The 24,690-nt window shown below is 36.6% G+C and overlaps 1 protein-coding gene across 2 annotated transcripts in view; it reads left to right on the forward strand.

Moving 5' to 3' along the window:
- Positions 1-24,690, forward strand: part of KIAA1328 (KIAA1328 ortholog) — a 217,750-nt gene that overhangs the window by 185,638 nt on the left and 7,422 nt on the right. For both annotated transcript variants that reach the window (XM_012725764.1, XM_012725765.1), the window contains one exon: positions 3,967-4,075. In XM_012725764.1, the coding sequence (XP_012581218.1) occupies positions 3,967-4,075 (109 nt within the window). The remainder of the gene's footprint in view (positions 1-3,966; positions 4,076-24,690) is intronic.

Genomic DNA, 24,690 nt, shown 5'->3' on the forward strand with positions numbered 1-24,690 from the left:
GGTGATATGTAGCTTTCTGGAAGTTTTGTATATAATAAAGCCTTAAGGGTTAAGAAAGAGATAGAGAAAATACAGTTTCTTTAATAAATGTTTCTCAGTAAACTGGAAGAATTCATTCCTAAAAGAGTGAAGTTATATCATTCTCTAACTCCATACAAAAAAATAAATTCCAAGTGGATTAAATAGACGTGTAACAATAAAATATATAGAAGAAAACATTGGCAATACGGTCCCTGACATCAGTGATAAAAATGTTTTTGGAAACTTAAACAAGGGAAGGGAAGTAAAAGCAAAATAACAATTGGGGTGACCTCAAATTAAAAAGTTTTTACACAGCAAGAGAAAATATGCAAGCAATCAAGAAGACATCTTGAATAGAAGATAATATTTAAACATGACACAGCCCACAAGAGGTTCATATCCAAGATATGTTAAAAACTTAAGCAATTCAAAAAACTTCAGCAATTCAGCAATGAAAAAAAGAACACATTTAGTAAATGGGTAGCAGAACTAAATAGACAATTTAACAAAAACTATATCTGGAAAATCAGTAGAGATATCCACTGATTCATTGCTTTTAATAAAGGAAATGCAAATTCAAGCCACAATGAGATTCCATCACACTCACATGAGAATGACACATATTTAAACCAAAAAAACAACAACAACAACAACAACCCATGCTGGAAGGGATGCAGAGAAAGAGAAACCATCTTACATTGTTGGTAAAAATTTTAAGAAACTATGGGAATTTACGTTAGAAAACCAAAAATGATAGTACCATATGACCCAGCAATCCCTCTCCTGGGCATATATCCAAAGAACATGAAGCCATCAGTGCAAAAATTGTATGTTCTCTGGTGTTTATTGCAGCAATGTTCATAATAGGTAGGACATGCCCACCAGTAGAAGACTGGATCAAGAGGCTGTAGTATATACATACTATGGCATATTACTCAGTGATAACGAAAGATGAAGTTTTACTATTTACAAGCAAAGTGGAGGGAAGTATGTATAGTCAAGTAAGTTAAAATGACAAAAACAAATATAGGACGTTTACATAGCAACAAGTAAAATACAAATGCTTTAAGACAACAATAACCAAAGTGAGGTTTCTGAGTTTACGCAGAAGGAGAAAAGGAGAAAGGGTCAAGGGGATGTAAGGAATGGTAGTAGGGGAAAATAAAGAAATGGAAGTAAATGTGCACAGTGCCTTAGAGTGATCATTCTTGTGGGAGGTCCTACAATCCTTTCCAAGTTTGGTGAAAATTATGGTTCATTTACCCAGAAAAATAAGCACATTACACATACAATGATGCCTGCATTGTAAGGCATTCATGCATTCTTGAATCACATTCATGGAAACCATAAAAGTCATGGACCCCTGTTAAAATTCTTCCTTTAAAGTATCACCATCCAATGCCAGTTTTCTGAACCAAACTTTTGGCATAGTATCAAAACAGAAATTGAAGACTAATGTTTAGATCCTCTATGATGTCCAAAAAGTATTTATAGTCTATCATTACTAGATATTTCTCATTTCCTCTCAGTTGTTTCTCCCTGCCATTTGTCCATTTTAATTTCTCTTACATCACCCAAAATTCACCCAGACAATTGTAGCTATGATGAACTACTTTACTTACCTCTCTGTTCTCTCTGTTCTAAATTCCGCTACTTGGGTGATCTCTCTGAAGACAAATGTGCTTGTTTTGTTATTGTTGCTACTGCTCTTTTGTTTTATTTTGAGGGAGACAGTCATACTGTTTTAGAGCTTGCAACACAAAGTCAGATAGCCCTTTGATTGCATTCAAAATGTGTTCTTCCTAGCCAGTGATTTGAACATGCTACTTGACCTTTCACAGTTTCCACTTCCTTTTCTATAAAATGAGGACAATAATATAATTTAAGGACTGTTGGAAGGATTCATGAAAGTATGCATGTAAAGTGGCTTAAGGTTTTTAACAAGGTATAAGGACACAGTGATGCTCAATAAATACTTCCTGAATATATTAAATATTGAGCCTTGAGATTTTTTATTTAATGCTTTAGTTAATTCCATGGCCCTTATTCCTCACTTTTAAAATCCTATCTCATTGGGGCTAGAAGGGATTATGCTAAGTGAAATAAGCCAGAAGGAGAAAGATAAATACCAGATGGTCTCACTTATCTGTGGAATATAGACAAACCAAACAAAGTACAAAGCAAATACAAACTTTACCAATCCATGAAAACTGACCATAAATCTGAGCTATCTAAGAAGAAAAAGAGAGAGGGATATGTTTGGGTGGGAAGAGGGTAGCATAGGGACTGCAGTAGAGGAGAATACGTTTTGAAATAATAACAAATTCCATCTCCTACTTTAAATGTCACATTTTCTGGACTTGAATGTTGGATCCATCTCCTTCTGGTCTTACCTACGGCAGTGGGTTTTTATGAGGATAAATGCAACTAATTCCTTCAAAAGGCAAAACTGTAAAGACTAATCTGGAGAGGAAAGATCAAACAAGGGTAAGGGCCGCCATGGGCAGAAGGGAACTTTTTGGTGTGAAGAAATATTCTAAAACTGGATTATAAAAATAAAGAAAGAAGTAGTGTTAAATTTTTAAACTAGTTTATCGACATGCTTGCCTGTTTCCATATATTTATTGCTATTTATCAAAGGGTATACTTAAGATTGGTAAATTTTATGGTATTCAAATTATACCTCAATGAAATGATTAGCAAAACAGGAAGAATATATGGTATATGGAAAAGGTGTAGAACAGTACCAGGCACATGCTTTATCTAATTGCTCGGAATATTTCTTTTCTTCCTCTCCAAACCTGAAAATGGTTTGGGTTGAGGGTCCCACTCATTTGTGTAGACAAAAAGATCTGAATTGTGCCTTTAGTTGACCATCCATTACATCTACATGTAATAGAGAATAGTCAGTGATGAGTGGCTTTTGATTACTAGGATCTTGAAATGATCTCTACAAATATAAGTTCTTGCCTTCTTTAGGTCAGATTTTCACTGGATATATGTAATCTGTGCCATTCCCAGACTTAACATGTGGTATTCTTGTGTTTTAGGCTTTGGTATTACCAACACTTCAAAGCTGTCCTCGTGTTATTTGAATGTGTGCCCTCCCCTCAAATAATCATGACTCTTCCCAGATGATTTCTTTAAGCAGCTTGGGTAACAGTTTCCAAGGAACCAGAAGAAAATTTTGAATAACACACTTATAGTCTTCCACTAAGAAGACAGGGATATTGTGTTATTTGTGAAATGATATTAAGAAGAAAAACATTATTATTTAAAACTTTAATAACTAGAAAAAAAACAGAAAGCCTTTCTTATTATTTAGTAATATTAAATTATTATTTAATGTCTCTTATTATTTAATACTCCAGGAGAGAAAATAATTGTCAGCTAAACATTGCTCATTAGAAAGGAACCAAATTATTCCTAGGTTAGTTGAGCATCTCTTCCCACAGACACTGTTTTAGCCCAATGAAGAATTCTTTAAAAGAAACATTCAAGATATTCATCTCCCTTGAAAATTTTTTGGGGAGTATCATTTTAATTTTGGAGGCTTGTAGGTTTGTACAACGTGCCTGAATTTTCTATTTTGTTAAAGACAAGAAAAGTAAGAAAAGAGAACAAAATAGATTAATTTACCTTCTTGGGCATTCGCACAGTAAACTAAATCAGCAAAAATATAATAGGTGATCATGTTTAAAAACAAAATCTCTATAGTTAGTCCATTATTATTCAAATCTATTTTTTAAAAGCAAGAGATTATGAATCTGATGTTTATATAACTAAACCCACTGAGCTTTCTACCTGCCATTATTTCACTTCATGGGGGAGAAAATGCCTTAGTCTCAAATCTTGGGAATTCCTGAATCTCTGTTAGATTACTCAGAATGGACTTTCCTTACCTTTTATCAAATCCCCAAATTATTTCCTTTACTGTTCATACAGGAACAATGACAGGAGTAAGAAAAGATGCATCTACATCACCCATGACAACAGGAAGCCAAAAGGAACTTGCTACCACAGCTTCATCATCATTCCAACAGGATACCTCCCGGTAAGCTTATTTTTCAAGTTTATTTAATAAGGAATAGAAAAACCTTGGCAGTTCTTGTTGGCTCTTACTTAGAAGTATCAGATTTCACTAGGTTAAACTCATGGAACCCTTTCCTTACCATACCATTCCTTAATTGAGAATAGTAGTTGCTTAGGACTTCCAGAGCTACACAAAGCTAAGCATGTCTTTCATCAGAAAATCCATTTTCATTGGAAGGTCCTTCCCAATATATCATAGAATGCTTATATCTTTATACTGTAACTTTACCTAACTGAATTAATTGATGGTGAAAATCATAGGATTTATACTACAGATAAAGGACTGTCATCATTTACTTGTATCAGAGTTAGTAATTCCATCAGCTTTTTTTGGACCCAAGAAAAGAAATATGTTATTAAAATTTCCCATATCTAATAAGCCAACTCTTGTATTACACTTTGAAGTTGAATATATAAACATCAACACCAAAAAGGGCTTGATTTATGTTTCCTCGGGGATATTGTACTTTGAGCATTCAAACTGCTACCATCTTAGGAAATAAATACAGATTTTAAGACTTTATTTTAAAGAATTTTGGAAATTGACTAATACAGAAGATCGTGGTGATGGTTGTCATCCACGGAGCTCGTGCTGTGTGCCCAGCACTGCCAAGTCCTTTGTATGTGTTACCTGATTGAGCATGGCTTTTTGAGGTGGTCCTACTATTACCCTCATTTTGAAAATTAGGAAAAGAAGGTACAAAGACATTGAGGGAGTGACTTGCCTAAAGTCACATAGCTAATAAGAGATTGAGCCGCCAGCATTTCAGTCTCTAAAGCGCAAAACCCTGTAATTAAATATTACAGTAGCTGACAATGACAGCCTCCCTACTTTGGAGGCCACTTGCAATCAAAAGGAAATTTAGCTAGTTTACCACATTCTTTTTCCATTACTCTTTTCTTTTCTTTGCAATGCTATCATTACTGGCTTTTTGCCAAAGACCCACATGAATGTGGTTCACAAATGTCGATGCACCACTTAATGTGCTCAAAGAAGATTCATCTTACTTCACCTTGAGGGATTCCTGTGGAGTTACAGGTAACGGGGACAAGCAGTCTGGATTTTTAATCTTAGTGAATGTTCCTATTGTTGAAGATTAAAATGAGATCTTCACCACTACTTTAATGTGTTTTGGATGATTATATTTCAGTTTAGGGGGAAGCATAAAAAAAGAAGAATAAAATATTTCCCCAGTAAGAGTTTTGTAGGATGTCCTCAGCATACATTTTCTGAATAGACCATATCAACTTTGGAGAGTCTTACAAGCCCAGGTCAAAGTTGCTGTGAAGATTCAGATTTGAGACCTTAAGAAAAGGATGCTTTATGTGTTAGTTCCTAGGACTGTGGAGCAGCTAAATATAGATTCTTAGAAGCATGTTAAATAATAAGCATTTGACTAAATAAAACAATATGTAGCACACCAGATTTTATCCTTAGAAGTGCACAATGACATATTATAGATCTATTATACAAACTGCAGAGTTGAAAAGGAAGACTCACTACTATGAAAATCAGTTACCAGGAAGGCACAGTGGTAGTTTTCCAGATTTCAAAATCAGGGTTATTTGAATTACTTTTATTTCAAAGGGTACAAAAGGCATTTTTATAGACTACTTTTAGTTAAAACAAATTCATAATGCAAGAAAAAAAGCCTATTGTTCTTCATCCCAACAAGCCTTTGAAAGTACCAAGGAAAAAAAGTAAAAAGCTTTTCCCCCGTCCACCCTAAATCCTGAGAATTTTCAGAATGCATAAAAAGGATGGGCACAGGACAGATGCCTGTGGGAGACAGGTTTTCCTTTGTTCTCTGAAATGCACTAACACCTAGAAGAGTCCTGTATCATTCCATGTGCAGGTGATCAAACCAGGCGTGGCAAAGTCATCTTTCTCATTCACAGAGTAGGTTGTTAATTGTACTCTCTGCTGCCTGTCAATATAATGTGAAATTTTCATTCCCCATTCAAGATAGAAAAAGTTGTGGCTGAAAATGTTAACATTTGCATTTTTATTTGTTGATTTATTTAAAGGACAGCCTCTCCTACAGCAATCCATCACTTGGTGACACCCCAAATATGAATAATGTATTGTAGACTTGCAGTTACAATGTGTAATAAGTGCGAGAGACAGTAAAGGAATGTTAACTATGTTGCAAATGTAATATTTATTGACTCATAAAGTTTATTGCTTTCCAGGTTCAATAATACTGACCATAGGGCATTAATATCACTTATCCTGATTTTAGCTGGGCACCTTTGTATGTAGAAATATTCATCTATCTCATGCTAACAAAATAAATATGTAATTTACAGCACAAGCAAAGAGGGCTTTATAGTTTTCTATGCTAGGAGCTGCAGTGCTTCTTTCTTCCCATTTCACTTCTGGCCTCCAGCATTGATCACATGCCCTGAGTTGTCCAAAAGAGTGAGCACTGCGGTCATCTTGGCACGAGAGAGTAGTGCCACTGAACTAACTGTCACACATTTTGCTTGGCTGGAACAGGCTAAACCCCATCACCACTTGACCTGGGGCTTTCTTCTCAGTCATAAAATTGAACAAATACTTTCAATTCCATGTCACTGAGTCAGTGTTTACCAATTCTGCCTGCTCCTCTTGTCTCCATTGTGAAGCTGGAACCAGGCAGGTTACCAGTGAATCTGTTATAAATGCGTATGTTAATGAAAATTAACCCTTCAAGCCTTCCAGTATTAGGCTTGTCCATTGCCAACAATAAAGATTGTGCAGGAGTATCTGACACCCAGAGAAAAAGAGGTAATGTTAATTAGCAACCATCAGCTGTAATTGTCATCCCCATTAAGATGCAGAATTATGTATTTCTTCGTTATAAATAACCTTTCTAATTGTACTTGATGTATGCCAATTTAATCAAAAAAGTATACTTGCAAAAGACAGATATTTGCATTAATGCTGCTTTAGATCTTCAAACCTTTTATTTCAAATTTGATTGGGAAAGGGAATCTATTGGAGCTGCATTGCCTTTATGTGATGGTATCTTTTTCTATCCAGGTATGTAGACCCTGATGCATTTTATACTAACATGAAGACAGTGGTTTCTGAAATTGCTCAAAGAAACAGCCCCTTTTTAGAATACTGGCCAAATTTCCGCCTCTCAGTCATGTGACAACACAGTGTGACAACACAGTGACAACCACCTAAACTGATTATGGGAGTCAAATCGGAAGTGGGGGAAGCAGCAGAACTCCAGTTTCAGTCCCTGAAGTAAATGTCACTGATACCCTCTTCTTTCTGCTTTTCTCTGAATCGTAAGAAGAGCTATAGACCACACTCTTGCCCCATTTTGTACATGAGGGAAACGTGAAGAGAAAAAAGCAGTTAAATCATACTCAAGTAGTGAATTTAAGGGGTTGGAGCTGGAGTTATAGAAGAACTGAAGTGTAGGTCAGAGGTGCTAGGGGTTCACCAGAGACAGAGTGGGGAAGCACAACAGTTGGGTTTACCGAAATACACTGCTGAGTAGAGCAGCAGGCAAGACAGAAGGGGTCTGCCGCGCTATGCGGTCAGCTCCCTGGTCAGGGACTGAACTCAGGCCACATCTGTGACAGCGCTGAGCCTTGGCCCCGAGGCCACCACGGAGGACCAGAAGCCAGCCTTTTTCTAAGTGCTGTTCACTTTTAATTTAGCAGTCTTTCAGAAAGTTTTTTTGTTGAAGTTTTTGTTTTGTTTGATTTTAAGGTATTTTGAGTTGAAGGAAGGGAGGTTTCTTAACTATTTGGTTATTATAGAGAGGGCATTGGGAAATATTTGAGAATGTGCTTTGAAGGACTTGATAGCTATTTGGGAGCTTTTTAAAAACTTATTCCTGCTTTAAAACCTTGATCCTTTGCCATAAAACTAAATGCTTCTGGGAAATTTGCCTTAAATGTACAAATTGGTGAGCTGCTGGAGTGCAGATAGATACCTGCGCATAGCCATGCTCCTAGACGACTGTTTGTGCAGAGCCAACTTGGTGGTGCTGGTGGGGGCCCCATGCCCTTGGGGGGTGACTCAGAATATCGGCTACCTGGGACCACATTCTACCAAAACCAGGCTGGAAAGACCTGAGTACCCTGCAGTCTAGAAATTAAGTTTCCCTCTTCATCTTGAAGAGAGTGTTCTTCCTTTGCCTTCTTTGGAAACATGTCCGCTCACGTTCATTGCTCATTTTTTCATCAGGCTGTCACTGGTGTTTTTGCTATTATAAAGGTTCCTTATATTTTTTGGTAAATGGTCTGCAAAATATTTTCTCCCATTCCTTTGGTAGCTTTTTGTGTTATTTTGATAGTTTCCTTTGCTGTACAGAAGCTGTTTTGTTAAATGTAGTTGCTTCTGCTTTCGTTACCTGAGCTCTAGGTGTCCTATCCAGAAATAATTTTGAAAGCCACATTTAAGGAGTTTCTATCCTATGCTTTCTTCCAGGAGTTTTATAGTTTCAGGCCTTTCTTTTAAGTCTTTAATCCATTTTCACTTGTTTTTGCGCATAGTGTAAAATAAGAATCCAACATTTTTTTTAATGTGACTGCCGAGTATTCACAGCACCATTTTTTTTACTGCTCATCTTCTCCCCATTGTGTTCTTTGTGCCATCATCAAAAATTAACTTGCCATTTGTGCTTGGGTTTATTTCTTGACTCTTCTATTCCATTGGTCTGTGTATGCTTTTATTTTTCTATGGCTTTGGAATATGGTTTAAAATCAAGAAATAGAAGGCCTCCAACTTTGCTCTTCTTCCTATTGGTTACTTTGACTATTTGGAATATTTTGTAGTTCCATAGGAATTGTAAGATTTTTTTTTTCTATTTTGGTGAAAGTGTCACTGGAATTTTGATAGGGACTGCATTGTATCTGTGTGTCACCTTGGGTAATAGGGATATTTTAACAGGATTAATTCTTCTACCCCATAAACATGGGTTATTTTTCCTTTATTGTGTCCTCAATTTTTTTATTACTGTTTCATAGTTTTCAGCATATAAGTCTTTCATCTCTTTGATTAGATGTATTTCTAGGCATTTTATACCTTTTGATATTGTAAATAAGATTGAGGTCTTGGTTTCCATTTTAGATAGATCATTGTTAATATAAATAGATACAAGTGAGTTTTATATATTGATTTTTACATTCTGCAATTCATTGAATTTATTTATTCTAACAGGTTTTTTTCCCTTCTTCATTGCTTATACTGCCAGTATGTAGTTGAAGACAAGTGGCAAAAGAGGGCATCCTTGTTTTTTTACTGAATCTTTTTTAAAAGATGTATTTATTTATACATATAAGAACTGGGGTGCAGGCTACTGGTACAGTGGTGGGGGTGTTGAGAGGATTTACCAGAGACAGAGTGGGGAGCAGAACAGGCATATTGACTGAAATATACTGCTGAGGGAAGCAGTGAGCAAGACAGGGGAGGTCTGCTAAACCATGTGGGTCAACTCCCTGGCCAGGGATTAAACTCATGCTGTAGTGGCTGTAGGAGAGCTTCATAGCATGCAACTTAACCCCTTGCACCACCAGGGAGGCCATTCTATGAATCTTAGAGGAAGAGTTCTGTTTTTTTCCCATCGATTGTGATGTTAACTATGGATTTCTCATTAATAGCCTTTATTGTGTTATAGGAATTTCCTTCCATATATATGTTATTGAAGGCTTTTATCATGAATGGATATTGAATTTTGTCATTGAAGACATGCAGATAGCAAATAAGTATATGAAAAGGTACTAGGTGTCATTAATCATCAAGAAAATGCAAGTCGAAATCATAATGAGCTATCACCTCACATTTTTAGGTTACCTGTTATTAAAAGAATTAAACTATATGTTGCAAAGGACTGTACATTGTTGGTGTGAATATAAGTGGGTATAAACATTATGGAAATGATCAAAAAGTTAAAAGTAGTACTGTATGATACAGATATTCCTCTTCTGGATATATACCAATAGAAATGAACTCAAGATATATTTACCTGTGTTCGTTGCAGCACTGTTCATAATCTTTCAGGTATGGAAATAATCTAGATGTTCATCAAAGATGAATGCATTTTGGGATACTATTAAGTCTTTAAAAAGGAGATTGTGACATTTACAACAACATAGGTGAACTTGGAGGACATTGGGAAAATGGTGGATGATTTCACTTACATATAGAATCTCAAATTTATAGAAGTAGAGAACTGAATGGTGGCTGCCAGGAGTGGGGAGGTAAGAGAGAAGGGGAGATGTTGGTCAAAGCATACAAAGTTGCAGTATGGAAGGATGAATAAATCTAGAAAGCTAAATTAGCATAGTTAATAATACTGTATTGAATATTGAAATTTTACTAAGAGAGTAGATTTCAGTTTCTGTTGCTATCAAAAAACAAAAAAAATAGGACGCTTTAAGGACATTGCTATGCAATTACTTTAATAGTAATTACTATAGTAATCATTTCACCGTGTATATCAAAACAACATGTTATACACCTTAAATATAACACTTTTTCTTTTTAAAAAAGACTGACTCACATACAGCATTGTAAACCAGTGTTACATCAATATTTTGTTTTATATCTTTATTTTGTTTTAGTCTGACATGAAAGCCCAGTTGCTTCCAGTTTCAGATATAGTGGCATAACTTTTAAAGTACTAACATGACTGAGAGTGTCTTAGACCTTTGCTGAGCCATGGAATGGGGCAAGCTTTCTGTGTTTATCCATCTTTATTCTTCATAAATGATAAGCTAAGGCTTTAGCTTCTGGGCAATTCAGGCATTGTTTATATCTAAATCACATTGCTAATAACCATTGCAGAGAAGGGAAAACCATATAAATGTGCTGTTGCTTATTATAATAGTGATCTGTTTTTATCTCAGGTAACAAAATTCTGAGTTGACAGTTGCCAAGGGATTCAAAACCTAAACAAGAATCAGGTTTCTATTATACTGGGAACAAAATTGCTGAAATTTTTAATTACTTGTGGTCTTGGCATGGTATTGTGAGTTGACAGAAAGGCTTTAACACACATTATCTCATTTAAATTGTACCCAAACCTTGTGAGGTAAATAGCACTGTTGTCCCGTTTTACAACTATGAATTGAGACCCAACAAAGACTGAGTGTCTGCCTAAGGTCACACAGGAAGAAAAAGAAGATTGGAATTGAGCACTTCTTGTTCAGAGTTTTTTCATTCTGTCACACTGCCTGAAAGTTGAATTTGTTCTGAGGTATAGGCACTAAGATAATAAAATTCTGCTGTGGAACAGAAGTCATACAAACTTACTTTAAGAGTTAGAATTTATTTTTATACCTTGATAGGAAAAAACTATCGAGAAACTTAGTCATTCTGAGCCGACAGGGTGCTGTGGCCCATTACCTACAACAACCAAATTGCAATGCATTCTTGCCCTTGTGCTCAGTTTCCTAACTGTAACAAAATCATTTTTTTTTAAAGATTTATTTATTTGTGCATACAGAACTGGGGTACAGGCCAGAGGCTCAGGGCGGCGAGAGGCTTCACCAGAGACAGAATGGGGAGCAGAACAGGCAGATCGACGAAGTACACTGCTGAGGGGAGCAGCGGGCGGGTAAGGACAGGGCTGCCAAGCCGTGTGGTCACCTCCAGGGCAGGCGGGAATCGAACTCATGTGGAGGCGGCTTTAGATTCTCAGTGCTGTGCTTTAACCTGCTGCACCACCAGGGAGGACCCAAAATCATTTTTTTTAATCAGACCTTTTTCTCAGATTTCTCACTTACATACATTCACACAAATATTTTTTTTTAAGATTTATTTATTTGTACATACAGAACTGGGGTACAGGCCAGAGGCTCAGGGGCAATGAGAGGCTTCACCAGAGACACAATGGGGAGTAGAACAGGTAGATCAACGAAGTACATTGCTGAGGGGAGCAGTGGGTGGGTCAGGAGAATCTGCCACGCCGTGTGGTCACCTCCGGGGCAGGCGGGAATGGAGCTCATGCGGAAGTAGCTTTAGCTTCTCAGTGCAGTGCTTTAACCCGCTGCGCCACCAGGGAGGGCCCCATTCACACAAATATTTTAAGTATTCAGATTCCCTTATGTGCCTAGCATGAGGTAAGTGAGAGGATCTAAACTGTAATTCCACCCTTCAAACTAGAGGCCATAGACATGACTTGGTTTATGTGGTAGATTTGAATAGCAGACTGTCTCTGTGTAGCAGAGTATGTAATGATAATGCTGTATAGCCATCCCGGCTACTAGTCATCGAATGCCTGTTATATAGCAGGACTTGTGTTGGCATGTAGAGATATGACCATTGATAGTATATATTCATTCAATTTACATATGACTGTAAAGCCTTTTTTAATAACTAACTAGTTATGTTAAGGGGAAGGATGTCCTATGGACCCCAACCCCTACTCCAGCTTTCTGGGCTCTACCCCCTACTCCAGTGATTGGAAACTACAACTCCCAGCGGTAGCGAGGAGAAAAAGGCGAGGACCCAAGGGCGGAGCTAAGCAGGCTTTCTGGGACTTTGGGGGATAAATAGGGCGCCATTTTGTCCAACTCTCTCTCTGTTGGGGAAATGGCTCTGGGACCACGTGACTGGGTGCTAGGTAAGATATTCTAATTATCTTGTATCTTTCTCTCTTTCCCTGGGTTGTTCCTTTTCCTTTCCCTTTTTTGTAAATAAACCCATTATTGACCCTTTTGTGGGTGCCAGCAGTTCAACTGAATTTAGGCATGCAGGTGAGGACCCACTGACAGGCAGCCCAGTTCACAGTGGGGTGCCCTGTAACTGTAACAGCTGAGTTTTAAAATATTAGATTTTCTTCTTAGATTCTTTTCAAAATGACTTCCCAAACTTGGGCTGCCAGACCAAGAACTATCATTCTAGCTTCATCCGCCCTCTGTGTAACAGTTTATACGCTATACACAAACATAGTAGCTTTTCCATTTTCATGACATTATAAATAACAAAAGCAAAACCTAATGAAAATGCACACAAAATGACGATACAAAGGTATAATTTGAAGACTTCAGAAAAGAATGTGTTGAATATGTATATATAAAAGAAAATGTGAAGTTGTAAACAAGCTTCTCTGTCTTCCATCTTCAATCAGGAGGATGAAAGCCAAGCCATTTAAAAGAGTTTTGTTTTTTTTTTTAAGTTGGGTTAATAACTTGGAATTATCTGCCAGAAGCTGCGTTACTACCAAGAATAATGAAATGTATGAAATTTTTAAAGTTTGATTTAAAGGTGTTGCTTTTAATTAAGACTTGATGTTGGGTTATTACTATAATTTCCACACTTAAAAGTCATTAATATTATCATTATTCCTCCTACAAAGACTGTTTATAAAGTGCGTTAGTTAAGAAAATAGAAACAAGTAAACCAAATAGAATAATAAAGGCATAGCATAATTCTAAGAAATGAATTCAGCAAGAGGAAGCTTGTCAAGAGATTTTACTATAGGAAAAACATAATGGTATGAGGAAAATACACATTACAACAGCCTGTATTTACTAGCCACTTAGAATTCCAGTCCTTGGCTTCAAGAAATCTAAATTCTGGATACAGAAACTCTTAAGTGCTATTTTATTGTCCATACTTTACTCTACAAAGTAGAATACAAAGTTCTACAATGTTTTACTTACATAATTTATAAAACATTATTTAAAAAGAAAATAAAGAGCACACATTTGTAGAAGGTAAACCCATCTCAGAATTTTATACGCTGTACTTCCAAGTAGTTGCAAAATGCCTAAGATTACTCTTGGGATGTACAACATGAATACATTCTTGTGAAGCCAGCAGTAGGTGAGGGTGATGCTTCCTTCATGTGTCTTCTCCAGGGCACCTCCACTCTGAAAAGTGCTGTGATTAGTACATCTGTCCAGCTTTCAGCATTTCATAGGTATTAACCTCATCTACTACTGTTTTGAATTTGTTTATTTGGTCCAAGGTCATCAAATTCCCCTTAACTTCAATGTTAAGAAACATACCTGAGTGTCACTTTCTGTCCTGGGCCTATAATGCTTTAATAAAAATTATGTTATATGTGTTACCTAGAGCAATCCTCATAATCATGAGAAAATAAAGCTCAAAGAGGCAATAATAGAACAGTTAAGAGCTCTGTGTAATAATTACAGCACCTCGGTTTGTAGGTCTAGATTTAAATGTCTGCTATTTGGTTTTGAGCAAATCATTTAATTTAATCTATAAAATGCTGATATCTTCCTCAGAGGTGTGCCATGATGATTAAACAAGATAGCTTACATAGAGAACTTAACACAGCACTAGATAAAGTAGTTGTCATGTTAAAATGTCCCAAGATTACACAGATAATAAGGAACAGAACTAGGATTTGAACCTTGCTGTTGTAAATCCAAACTCCATGTGTATTCCCTGACAAAAGATTAGTAATAGGGTTAGGTTCATCTCAAAGGTAAGCAATTAGGGGTGTATTTTTTCTTGTTTATCTTGCAAACATTCCTCTTTCTTTACCTTATTAAGCCATGAACAGTATTAATAACTACTAACTTTTTCAGAATATTAAATGTGACTAGATACATAAAGGCCTTAATTTGGTACTAAACTATCATGCACATTCAGCACTGGCTTTCTTCTGCTAATCACTGGACAAAGACTTGCTGGGGCAGTTAAACTAGTATGTATGAATGATGTGACAGCTCACAATAAGTGACATTGCTCTACAAAAGACTTAGAAGTAACCATTAAGGACTCTGCTTTCAGGGGCTTTTCCTTATGCAACATTGGCATCATTTTCAGTGAAACTGGATTTCTTCCTCTTATTAACCCTTAGTAAAAATTCTGAAAGGTTAGATTCATTTCAGTTCTTTGAAATCACTTAGGATTTTTGTAAAAGTACCTATTTTCAGGTTTTACCCCAGATTAATTGAATCAGAGTTGACTTGTCTGTATTTGGTAGAAAGTCCCCACTCTAGAAGCTGTCCATCTGCTCACTCCCTAACCTGGCACTCTTAACAAACTCCCTTTCTTCTTCTGGACACCCCACCCAATCCCAGGGCTTTTCTTTTCACTAACAATTTTCTTTAGCCATTGTCACTCTCTGCCCACGTGATTGTCAGAATACATCAATAAGCCTGTAATGGAAAAAGATTGAGGAGCCCTGACAACCTCCACATGTCAATCTAAATTGTTGAAATTGGGAACTAATCACTAGGTCATGTTATTTACTGTGGCAGTCTTCTCTGTGGAAGGCTCATATGGACCATCATCCTATAAGGGAAATCTCAGCAAGCAGCAAGAGAAAGATTACTAGAGAAATCATTCCTAGTGCTTTCTGTCGCTCCTCTCTCCTTCATAATACTTATCACCTTCTAATATATTACTTACTAATGTGTTTTACTTATTGTCTGTCTCTCCCCCTCTGCTGCACCATAAAGAATATAAACATCATGAGTGGAAGTGCAGGGATTTTCTGTTATATTCACTGTTAGATCCCTGTGCTGGAGCAGGATCTGGCTTTTAATAAGTGCAAAAACTATTTAATATCCCCTTCTACAGAACATATTCATATTTACAGAAATTAATATTGTGTCATTGATAATGAACTATTTCAAATTTAATTTCTTGCCACCATATAAATTCAGTGACCCCAAAGTCAGGACTCAAAGTGCCAAATCAGATTACTTGGCAGTGATATGGATTCCCATCATTCAGCCCCTCCTAATACCAACTGTAATCCTCTTTACAAAGTTGAATATGGGCTTAGGGAAGAGGAACCTGTTTGCCAATATTCCTGTAAAATTCTTTCTTTGATTTCTTACAGACTTTTTGTGGATTAAGTTTTTCTAAATTGTGAAATATATGAATGTTAAAAAATTCTATAAATATTATTCTATAAATAAAAAAAAAAGTAGTAGGTGGGAATAAGCAGTACTAAGTAAGATTGTCTAGATTGACCTGTACAAAGTTGATTATTAGAATGAGAATGTACATGTTTTTATCATAAATTACAGTGCAATTTTATTTCCAATAAAACTTATCTGACCTACACATATTACACTCACTTGATCTATACATAATTTTAATCTGAAATATAAATCTGCAATAAAATGTGATATGTTCTAAAAATGACACCTGTATCTTTTTGAAATGAGAAAAAAAATATGTATTAAAGTTAAATCACAGTTAGAATGAATTTTTTGTAAAAGGAAAATAATTAAACGGAATCTTTCGGGTTAAGTGTAATTCAGGACAAAGGCATTTCCAGGAAGATGCCATTCATGTATATTAACGTTATACATTGTCAATTTTCAGAAGCAAAGGTGGCTTTGGCAAAACATATTGCTTCACTTTCCAGTGATCTGAATTTTGACCAAGAATATTATTCTCTTACCCTGAGCCTTTCTTGAAATGCCAAAATAATGCTGGATCTTACTTTTGCATAATCCTGTTTGTTTATTCTCTTATCTCCTTCCTTCCATTTATCATTTATATTCACCCAAACAAGGAACGTCAGGTTCAATTACTATGCAGGCTTACTGCCAACTATAATGAGCTAGGAGATCCTGACCTTCCATCAATCTTCATCAGATTCAATCTTTCTTATTGACACCCCTTGTGTTTCAATAACAAATTCATTGGGCTTTTCCTTGTCATCCAATTTTCTAAATTCTTCCAAACTGGGTTGATTTGCTGGGTCTTTTTACTGCCAAAACCACTGAGAAATCCTAGTGGGACCCCCAGTCTAGATAATACTCTGTTAGAATTTTGTGTCCTTCCCCACCAATTTCTGTCTTTTCACTCCATGTGTTTACAACTGAAATATTTCCACCCTATTTGGCTGCCCTTATTTTCTTCTATATTTGTCCCCTTCTGAAATTCCCTCCCTTTCTATTGAAGTGTTCTAATTTTCCAACATCACTAAAGCCTATTAAAGGAGGTAGGAACAGTAAAATCAGATACAGTTTTCTGCATTATTCTTCCCTTCTTCCCCCACTCCCCGACCTTAACAAAGTAACATGGGAAAGCACTAGGTGTACTCTGATCACCTTTATCAAGGTGTAGAAGAGAGGCATGTTCATTAGGAAAATGTGCTCACCATCATGCCAATCCAGCATGGCTTTCAGTCACAGCATTTGGGCTGCTCTATTGAGAGTGTTCCATTTTGCATTTAATAAAAGAGACAGTTGATTATCTTTCTCAAATATCATACCGTTCACTGTTTTCCTTATCCGGATATTCCCTATCTCTAATTTTCATCACGGTATCATAGACTATGTCCAATTAAGATATGTATTTTATCCCAAACATGCCTTTCCATCAACCATATCCAGAACTAGGTCAAAAGTCTAATTCATAACAGTGTCACCGTTTAATGACTCTCTGGGGAGCTATTTATACCGACAACAAAGTAGGTTGCTCTTTAACTGTATATCCATTGATTTCTGTTGTCTTATGATTTTGTCCTCTGCCAGCCTTTATCTCCTTTGTGACCAGAAGATGGAGGACTATAATTTGCTAACTTAAATAGCAAGAATCTCAGGTTTCTTCCTTCCTCAAAATGCTGTTTACTGACAATCAGTTCTGGTCTTCTACCTTCAATCATGGCACTGAGAACAAACTGAACACCTTAATCTCCAGTTCATTCTGTCCCCTGAACACCTGGCTGTATTGAAGTCTAAATATAACAGCCTATGGCATGTCACAGAGAAATTGTTGTGGGGGGGTGGGTAGATTTCTGTTGAATTGTTCTCCCTAGTAGGTTCATTTAAAGGTTATAAAGTCTATCTATCTGTGTTATCTTTCTCTTTGAAAGTACAAACAGTCATAAAACAGTACACTTTGCAATCTTAAATTTCAAACAATGCTCTATGAATTATTTATGTTATAGATGTGTTTTCAATAATGTGTAGCGTGAAATGGAATGAACGCTATTTATATACGCCCTGAACTTTCTAAAGTGCATGCTAATAAACAGGGTAACATCGCCTCACTTTGGCCTATAGAATTATAAGACAAGCACTTCTCTTGGTTTTGGTTATTTGTTCTCTGAGAGTCAGCTTACTCCTTTTCCTTCTGTAGCCTATGAGGTAACAAACATTCTTTGACTCCAAACTGCCTAGCAGTGTTTTTCTCCCAAGATAGCCAATATTTGGGTCCGTAAATTTCACTTGTCATGATAGCTTCCAGCCATACTAAATTAGGCTTTAATTTATAATTAATAGTAACTTATAATACCATAGAAAATAGAACTTTTTTAAAAGATTATTTATTTAGTCATACAGAACTGGGATACAGGCCAGAGATGTGGAGGGTGAAAGGATTCACCAGGGACAGAGTGGGGAGCAGAGCAGGCTGATCAACAAAATACACTGCTGAAGGGAGCAGTGGGCGGGTCAGGAGAGGTCTGCCACGCCATGTGGATCTCCTCCCGGACAGGCAGGGATCGAACTCATGCAGAAGTGGCTTAAGCTTCTTAGTGCAGTGTTTTAACCCGCCCGAAAATAGAACATTTTTTATTAAGTGCCCGTTATCTAGCATCATGACTTCACAAAAATGATTAGAATTCTGGAAAATAATGAAGATATCCTAAGTCATCCAATACTTGAAAGTATAAGCATGAGGAAAGAGATTGTAACTGAATCAAAGAAACACTCTACTGAATGGGAGAAAATATTTGTAATACCATACCTCTAACAAGGAATGGATATCAAAGATCAACAAAGAACTCACACAGCAAAGAAACCAGTTAAAAACTAGGTAAAAGAGCTAAATAGGCACCTCTCCAAGGAAGACATACAGATGGCCTACAGGCACATGAAAAAATGTTCATCATCCAGAAAATGCAAATCAAAACCACAGTGAGATCCCACCTTGTACCTCTGAGAATGACCCATATTAAAAGGCCAGAAATAAATGTCAGCAAAGATGTGCAGAAGAGCCCTCTCACATTGTTGCTGGGTTGGTTCAGCTCCTATGAAAAGCAGTGTGGAGGTTCCTCAAAAGACGAAAAATGGGTCTTCCATACAACCCAGCAAGTCCTCTCCTACGTCTCTATCCAAAGGAAACAAAAGGAAAAATGCACTCCTTTCTTTGTTGTAGCACTATTTACAATAACCTAGCTATTGAAACAACCTAAATACCTCAAATCAGATGAGTTGATCAAGAAGATGTGGTTTATATACACAATGGTATATTATTCAGTGATCAAAAAAAAGATAAACATGCCATTTATGGCAACATGGTTGGAGCTGGAAGGGATTATTATGCTAAGTGAAATCAACCAGAAGAATAAAGATAAATACCAGATGTTATAACTTATATGTGGAATATAGAGGGACCAAACAAAGGGTAAGTAAAACAAAGATAAATATTAAAACTAACACAACACTGGAAAGCAACCATAGACCTGAGACATCTGAGATGCAGGGTGGATGGGGTGGGCGGGGTGGGAAGAAGGGGGAGGTGATGGAAGGGAGGAGAACACAATGGCATATGATGGAGAACTGTGGGTGCTTTGGTGGTGGGAGGGCTAAGGGGCTAAGGTGACCACATCTGAGGAGAGTTCCAGACTGTCAAAATATTTACAATGATATAAAACAGTGGTACTTTATTTGGGGGGGGGGGGAGTTTAAGTATAGCCATGAGGAGTAGGAGTGGCAATTTTTTTTTTCTGATTTATGTCTAACTCCTGCTACAGTAACAGGAAGAAAAGTTTATCTTCAATAATTTTTGAAGTTGCACAAATTATCAGACTTGCCAAGATTTGCTTTCCTTATTAAAACCACTGAGATTTAGTACATTGCTTGCATAGCAGTAGTCTTTTACCAAAACTCCCAAAGAACAACTAAAAGAAAAGAGTAAGCATCTCCTGAGCCTTGGAACGGGCATTGTTGATGATGCTGGGGTAGCTTTCAGCGGGCGGTTTCTCTCAGTGATTTTTGTGTGAAGAAGATATAACTCAAGGCTTATACCCAGGAGAAAGTGATACAGGTCCATAGTCCCTCGTCCTAAACTCTTAGGACCAAAATTATTTCAGAGGTCACAGTTTTGTAAGGTAATTTGGTGCATATACCATGTGGGATACAGCGTAATGCATGAGCACTCACAAAAAATGTAATGAATGACAAGTTTAAGTAGCTTTATATCAGCCTGGTCTGATATAAGTTTGAGCTCGGTCAGCTGTTGCTAGCAAAGAGGTTATGCAAAAATTTTAGTTTTCAACACTCTTAATATTTCACAATTATAAGTAACCATTATAAATTCATATTACTATTCGTTGACATTTTATGCTTATTCCTGATCTAGGAATCTCCATAAAAGTTTGTTGGAGACCAGCTCCAACTATTGAGGTGTCTGGAAGCAACACAGGCAGGACCCTAAGATGGGAAGGCGTCGGCAAGCAGAGATTCCAAAAGGGGAGAGGGGAGCGGACGCAAGGAAGACACGGGAGTCAGGATAGGGTGCAAGTCTTCCTGCCATTCCTTCAGCAGGTCTTTATTTATACTGTGTAACAAGTAGTTAATTGTAATAATGTATAGGGTAAGTTAATGAGATATCACCATAAAACATTCTCAAGGACAAGGAGAAAAAGCATTCTTCTCTTAACAATTTATGGTATGTGAGATTATACGTTTTTGTGATAATTATCATGTGTATAGCTGTCTAGTTATCACTCAAAGGAAGAGGGGTCTGGGAAGGGGTGAGCTTGTTAGCAAAAAGTTGTTAGGGGTCTTGGGGTAGTAATAAATTGTGTTAGCAGTGTTATCAGTGATTGTCTAAAGAAAGGCTAGTGGCTAATTTAAGACTAGCAGAGAGTAGTTAGTGCTTGTTTTAAAAAGGAGTAAATTAAGAGAAAGTTGTACAGTTGTATATCAAACAATACCTGTGTAAACAAGGTTAAAATTTGTCCATTAGTCCTTATGCCCTGGGAGCCTTATCTGAGGTTTGTTTTTTTATTCAAAGAAACCAAGGAAGCTTCCCAGGAGTTTTTATGCCATGGGGTCTTATCTCTCCTGGGGCTTGCCTTCTGTCTCAGGAGACAGAGGAATTTCTCGCCCTGGGGCAGCTTGCCTGAACCAGGCAGCCCCCTTATGAGGCTAAGACAATCCAGTTGTAAACTGATGGTTGCTCAGAATATTTTGATTTTATGATTATACAAAAAAGGAGTCATAACATAAGTTAGCATTGGAAAGTTGATTTTTCAGAGCTTTTCCCGATCTACCCGGAATCTGTCAGTCAATAGACATTGCATAGCTTGTGTCAAAAGTCAGTGTCTGCTTTCCTCTAAATCATTTCTTCCTATTGCTCTTTAGGTAAAATGCTAGACTACAGGTTACCAAAGAAAGCCATTTAGGTGTTACAGGTGAAGCTGAGTTAAATATTCACTTGTCAGTGACAGATAAATGAGCAAAGTTGTTTTTATAATTACTATCTTATTCAAGAAGTACAAATTCGAGGGATATTTAAAGAAAAGTAAGGTTTTTCTCAAACCCCCATCACCCACTCAGGCAGCACCGTCCTTGGCTGGAACTACTGTACCTGTGCTCACATATGTGACTGTGACCTGTGAAACTACCACATTCTCTCCCTAACATTTTTGTTTTTGTTTTTTGTTTTTTTTTTTAGATATATTCATACACAACTGGGGTACAGGCCAGAGGTGCAGGGGCAGTGAGAGGATTCACCAGAGACAGATTAGGGAGCAGAGCAGGCCAACTGAAGTACACTGCTGAGGGGAACAGCGGGCAGGCCAGGAGAGGTCTACCATGCCATGTGGATCACCTCCTGGGTGGGAATCGAACTCATGCTGAAGTGGCTTTAGCTTCTCAGTGCTGTGTTTTAACCGGTTGTGCCACCAGGGAGGGCCCTTACTCCCTAATGTTTTTAACTTGCCCACTAGTAAGAGGTATTGGAGTTGTTTCCAGGCTTTTGTGATTTTAAGCCATGCCATAATGAATATTCCTCTGTGTGCTATTTATACAATTGTGAAGCTAGAGGACAAATTGCTAGAAATGCATTTGTGAGTCACAGTCAGTTCACTGTTTTGCTAGATATTGCCCAATTGCTTTGATAAGAGATTATACAGCTTATATTCCTACTTGTAATATTTGAAATTGCTTTAATTTACATCTTCAAGGGTGTAATCAAAACATTTAGTTCTGTGACAGTATGAGAGGTGAAAATGGTGTCTTGTTACAACTATTCTTAGTAGTTGTAGTTTTATATTTGAGTTATTGGCATTTCTACAAACTACTGTTCTATCTTTTGTCCATTTTTCCACAGAACTTTTTTTTTTAACTTATAGGTGTCCTTTATATATTAAGAAAAGTAATCTTTTTTGTAATGTATCACAAGTATATCTCCTAGTTTGTGGCAATTCTAATTTCTTTTCCTTTCCATATAAGAAACTGAGTCTTAGATAAAGATATAAAAAAGTGTGGGAAAACAAATTATAATAACATGTGAAAGAGATTTTACTGTGTTATTTATACTTTGAGTATGTTATATAAAGAGACCTCCATTGGAAGTTGTCCCTTGTGACCATTGACTTACTGGTAAATTCTGTAGCCTGACACAAAGTAACTAATCTTGAATATATTTACTGTAGTTTATAAACACTTCAAGACAAAACATGCTAAATTGGAGTTAGCAGAGTCCCCTTGTGATAGCTCATTTGTTGAATGGAAAATAAGATAGAAAGTTAAGGTTCTGATTGTTACCCTCAATTTAGTGTATGCACAGACCTGACTTGCTCTTCATCTATTTGAGTTTTCCTGTGAGGTCTGCAGTACCATAGGTAGGTTCATTCTTAATAGTCTTTTCTGCTGATGTTTGACAGACATCAGCAAGTTGTAAAAAACTTATACACTACTCTGAATCTGTTGTAATAGCTATTGAAGTCTGAATCCTATCCTAGATTTGCTTTGGTAATTAAAAAGTGATGATCTTTTGAGAACTATTTTAGGACTTCTAGCCTAATATGGTAACTAATATGGATACATCTACCTTCTTTATAATCCATGCTTTCCTAAATTGGTACCAGTTCTTTTTCTTCTTCCAGAGAAGAATAATATATAGGAATGAAAAGAACCATTAGAATGACTATAGACAGAAATTCCCTACAAATATAGATTTTTAAGCCCTAAAATAATCAGAAATCTAATATAGCAATGAACAACAGTACCTGTAAAATGCTTAGTTTTAATATTACCATGCATGTTCTAGCCAATGAAATAACAGGAAAAATATGCAAATATTGGTAAACACACGAAACATATCATTATTTATAGTCAATATAAAGCCATAGAATCAATTGAAAAAAATAAAGAAGTAAGTTCAATAATGTATAAAATTCAGTGACTATAGTTCTCTTTATAAGCACTAGCTATTTAACAGATATAGTGGGGAAAGGGAAGACTTATTCACAATAGCAATCAAAAAAAATAGGAAATTCCTAATAATAGGCATAAATGAAGTTTATGGAAAATCTCAAAATATATTTTTCAGCTAAAATGATTAACTGAACACTTATTTCCTGAGACACCAGTAAAATCAGAGTTACATGATTTTTCTGAAGATGTAAGTCCACAAGAATAAACAGGAGAAGAATCCTGAATATACCAGAGATTTAAATACACTTTTTGAAAATTAATTAGGAATAAGTAGCTTAATGAACAAGATAGAGGAAGATGCTGCCTAGCACTAAGAAATGTCGTTGAACAAAAACAGATCTTTGTGATTTAGAAACAATGGGATAAAGTTAAAATTGTATATGGTAGACATTTGAAGCAAGAAAGAAAAAATAGTATTCCTGCAGTGGTATCATATGTGGAATATTAGTCCTAGGTAGAAGGCTGGATATTATCTCTAGAAAAATTCAACAAAAAGAGTGCTCAGGAATGGCCTGTACTTTAGAAGTTGAGATGAGTCAAATAGAGCTGAAAATAGGGTGAATTCACAAATGGAAAAGTCATTCTCCTCTGCCCCAGAAGTGAACTACATCTCCCTTGCAGGCAGAACATTGATGTATTCTTTTCTGAAGATGCTTAACAGTCCCAGAATAAAAAAAAAAAAAAAAAAAATACATACTTATATATGGAGTAGTGTACCCACTTTGGAAAATAATCTGGGAATTCTTTTAAAGGTTAGTTATCCCATCCCTGCCTGAGTGCTTAAGAGAAATGAAAATATGCCTGTACAAAAAGTTGTCCAATATGTTCACAGCAGCACTATTCACAATAGTCAAAAGGTGGAAACAGGGCCCTCCCTGGTGGCACAATGGCTTAAAGTGCAGCATTGCAGGCAAGCTGCAGCCACTTCAGTGCAAATTCAATCCCTGCCCCAGAGGTGACCCCCATGGCACAACAAACCTCTTCTGACCCACAGGCTGCTCCCCTCAGCAGTGTACTTAATCTGCCTGTTCTGCTCCCCACTCTGTCTCTGGTAAATTCTCTCACCAGCCCTGCACCTCTGGCCTGTATCCCAATTCTGTATGCATAAATCTTAAAAAAAAAAAAAAGTGAAAGCAATTCAATCTATCATGTGATTAATAAGTGAAATAATATTACATATTATAGTATATTATTTGGCAACAGCAACAAAAAATGAAGCACAACATGGTTGTA

This window comes from Condylura cristata, unplaced genomic scaffold (genome assembly GCF_000260355.1).
Source record: "Condylura cristata isolate star-nosed mole 26May11 unplaced genomic scaffold, ConCri1.0 scaffold00016, whole genome shotgun sequence".
NCBI classification, from domain to species: Eukaryota; Metazoa; Chordata; class Mammalia; order Eulipotyphla; family Talpidae; genus Condylura; species Condylura cristata.